General features: G+C 47.8%; 1 protein-coding gene across 1 annotated transcript; it reads left to right on the forward strand.

The window, feature by feature from the left end:
• The first annotated feature begins 1,126 nt into the window (after positions 1–1,126).
• On the forward strand, positions 1,127–3,029 carry mafba (MAF bZIP transcription factor Ba). Its single transcript, XM_084098786.1, has 2 exons — positions 1,127–1,288; positions 1,386–3,029. Exon 2 carries the CDS (start codon positions 1,534–1,536, stop codon positions 2,692–2,694), a length of 1,161 nt encoding a protein of 386 aa, XP_083954912.1. The 5' UTR covers positions 1,127–1,288; positions 1,386–1,533; the 3' UTR covers positions 2,695–3,029.
• Positions 3,030–3,230: the final 201 nt, after the last annotated feature.

Here is a 3,230-nt window from a genome sequence, read left to right on the forward strand (position 1 = left end):
ATTAACAACAAATATATAGGCCTATAGATAGAAGATAAAGACAGACAGCGTTAATAACGATAAAAACAATATGTCTTATTACGGTTAGTCACATTGGCATTATACTTATTGCAATATTTTAAGCACTTTTAATGAATAATTAATGTGTTTGTGTGCATAACACTAATAATCAATAGGCTTAAACGACGCGGTAACCATGCCTGTTATGAAAGATGATCAAAGCACTAACGCACATTGCGTATTTTACGCACAGGTCATCCAAGTTCACAGATTTATAAATTATTTCTTTATTCTCATTAACAGTTTCAATTTATTCACAGATAAACTCACTTATCTTACAGTCGAATAGCCCTGTATAATTTAAGGCTGCAGCTGCGCGCGAGGTGAGCGCGCGGCAGTGATCATGCGCGCCACATGAGGGCAGCGTTGGGTGAGTTTTCATCAATCCAGCGTCACGCGCAGTGCGAGACCAGCCTTTCACCTTTGAAAATTCAAAAGTCACTAATAACAAAATCATACACCTGATGGGTCTTGCGGGCGTCCTCATTCACAGACAACTTCAGCATCATCATTAACATCATCGACAGCAACGACTTTGACTTTCTCCATGACGTTTTTTTTTTTTTATTGGGGGGGGGGGGGGGGGGGTCTTCCTTGTAAATCACATGAAAACTTGTTGAGTTGAGATTACTCCGAACATGTTTGTTTAAGTGAGTAGTTTTGTCACAATGGATACAAGCTTTAGGCTACTATTATTGGAATTAACAATTGTGTTGAATATTGGTTGATGAAACAACCTGCAGTTGTATGTTTCAAACTCATAGGCTATCTATTTAAAATGAAACAGGCATGCATAATCTCAAGGTTTTGTCTTTATTTTAAAAGGTTCACTTAAACTAATTTGAAGTGTATGTTTTCATAAGAATATGACTTACATGTTATATTAAATATAACACAGTACATATTGTACTTTTTTCTTTTACCATATCAAATCAGTCAATACGCGAAATACCACTGTGCCTTTCTTCATCCCGTCAGCTGACAAACACACAAACAACGATCATTATGCTAATTCCACCGATCTGACTGGTCGCCAGCCCCCTCTGACGTCACGCGCGCGCACACTATAACAGCGCGGAGAGGTCTGGCGTCCTGCTACAGTCTGAATACTCAGGAGTGAGAGCGAGCTGAACTCTCTGCGGTGCAGAGCTGGAGAAACATAGCACACGTCGCTGGCTTAAGGACATATTTCTGGAGTATCCGGGATCGGGACGGGAGCCCTTCTCCGGTACTCATTTGTGTCTTTTATTTATGCTTTGAGTTCAAGTGCGGCGACGGGACGCGAGAGAGAAACTTGACTTTTTTTTTTCTTCTTCTTCCTCCAGTCCTGCGAGTAGAGACTCCAAAAGACTGCAGCTGAAAGTCGAGGTCTGTTCGTCCATATGAGGCAAATGTCTTTTGCAGTGCATTAGTCCTGAAAGTTTTCTCTCTTTTTTTATTTTTTGCTGTTTGAACATTTCCGAGTGACACTGTATGCGCTCGAGCGCGTCGCGTTCGGAAACCCATCCAGAAATATTGCATGCGCAAAGGCAAAAGTCGGATTTTGCGACGTTGGTAAACACTTTGCTGAAGAACAGGGACACGATGAGCGCAGATCTCGCCATGGGGCCCGAGCTGCCCACCAGCCCGCTGGCGTTGGAATATGTCAATGACTTTGATTTAATGAAATTCGAGGTGAAGAAAGAGGCATTGGCGGGGCTCGACCGTTCCAATATACGGCAGTGCAACCGCCTCCAGCCGCAGGGCTCCGTGTCCTCCACTCCGATCAGCACCCCGTGCAGCTCCGTGCCGTCCTCCCCGAGCTTCAGCCCCACGGAGCAGAAGAACCATCTGGAGGAGCTGTACTGGATGCCCAGCGGCGCGTACCCGCAGCAGATCGACCCGCAGACGCTAAGCCTGACGCCCGAAGACGCGGTGGAGGCTTTGATCGGTGTCACGGCCCACGGGCACCCTCCGCCCCCTCATGTGCAGCAGCAGCTGCAAGCGGGAGGTTTTGAGGGATACAGGGGCGCGCATCACCACCACCACCACGGCCACGCGCAACAGCAGCAGCAGCAGCAGCCGCAGCACCATCACCAATACGGCGCGATCCCGCATCACCCCGACGACCTGCCAGTGCACCCCGGCCACCACCAGCATCAACACCACCACCACCACCACCACAGTCAGGACCCCGACAGCCCGTCTCCCAGCTCGCCCCAGCAGCTCCACCACCGCCACCACCACCATCACCACCCGCACGGTCACCCGGGCCAGCAGGGTCACCACGGCCTGAACGTGGAGGACCGCTTCTCCGACGACCAGCTGGTGTCCATGTCCGTACGGGAGCTGAACCGACACCTGCGGGGCTTCACCAAGGACGAGGTGATCCGCCTGAAGCAGAAACGCCGGACCCTGAAGAACCGCGGCTACGCACAGTCGTGCCGCTACAAGCGCGTGCAGCAGAAGCACGTGCTGGAGAACGAGAAGACCCAGCTCATCAACCAGGTAGAGCAGCTCAAGCAAGAGATCAACCGGCTGGCCCGAGAGAGAGACGCCTACAAACTCAAGTGCGAGAAACTGAGCGGAGCGAACGGGTTCCGCGAGGCAGGATCCACGAGCGACAACCCGTCCTCTCCAGAGTTCTTCATGTGAGTGCAGTGCGCTTCTTATGCCTGAGACTGAGACATTATACAGATACAGTACTGCTCCTATTAGAAGAATAACCCACGAGAAATAATAACCGCATATGTAATCATCGCCACCGACCTCGGCAACTAAGAACATGTTAGAATGTTTTCTGGGAAATGTAGATTAGTTGCTTGTAGTTACTTTTACCCATTTTCGTAGAGATCTGACAAGAAAAGAAAAGCGAAGAACTGGCTTTTTTGTATTTAGGATAAAACCTTCAGATAAGACCTTCTTTCCACCTGGTTTTGTTCTCGGTTGTTCATGAAAAAGAAAAAAGAAAAAAAAGTCTGTGCTGAGCGAAAAAGAGAAACTTTGGACTTTTCCCCCCCACTTGGCTAGAAAAGTTGAGAGCGCCACAATATGCAAAACCTCCCTTACTTCTCCTGTGTAACCCGACAGGGGAACTTTATGCAACATCTCATTGGTTTATTGCCTGCTTGGTTATATATAGATATATATATATATATATAAAAAAGAAAAAGGAAAAAAAACGACAAAAA

This window comes from Abramis brama (genome assembly GCF_963993115.1).
Source record: "Abramis brama genome assembly, chromosome: 22".
Classification (NCBI taxonomy): domain Eukaryota; kingdom Metazoa; phylum Chordata; class Actinopteri; order Cypriniformes; family Leuciscidae; genus Abramis; species Abramis brama.

Excerpts from the sequence above, each read along its gene's own strand:
- mafba (XM_084098786.1), top strand. The coding sequence starts at position 1,534 with ATGCGCTCGAGCGCGTCGCGTTCGGAAACCCATCCAGAAATATTGCAT.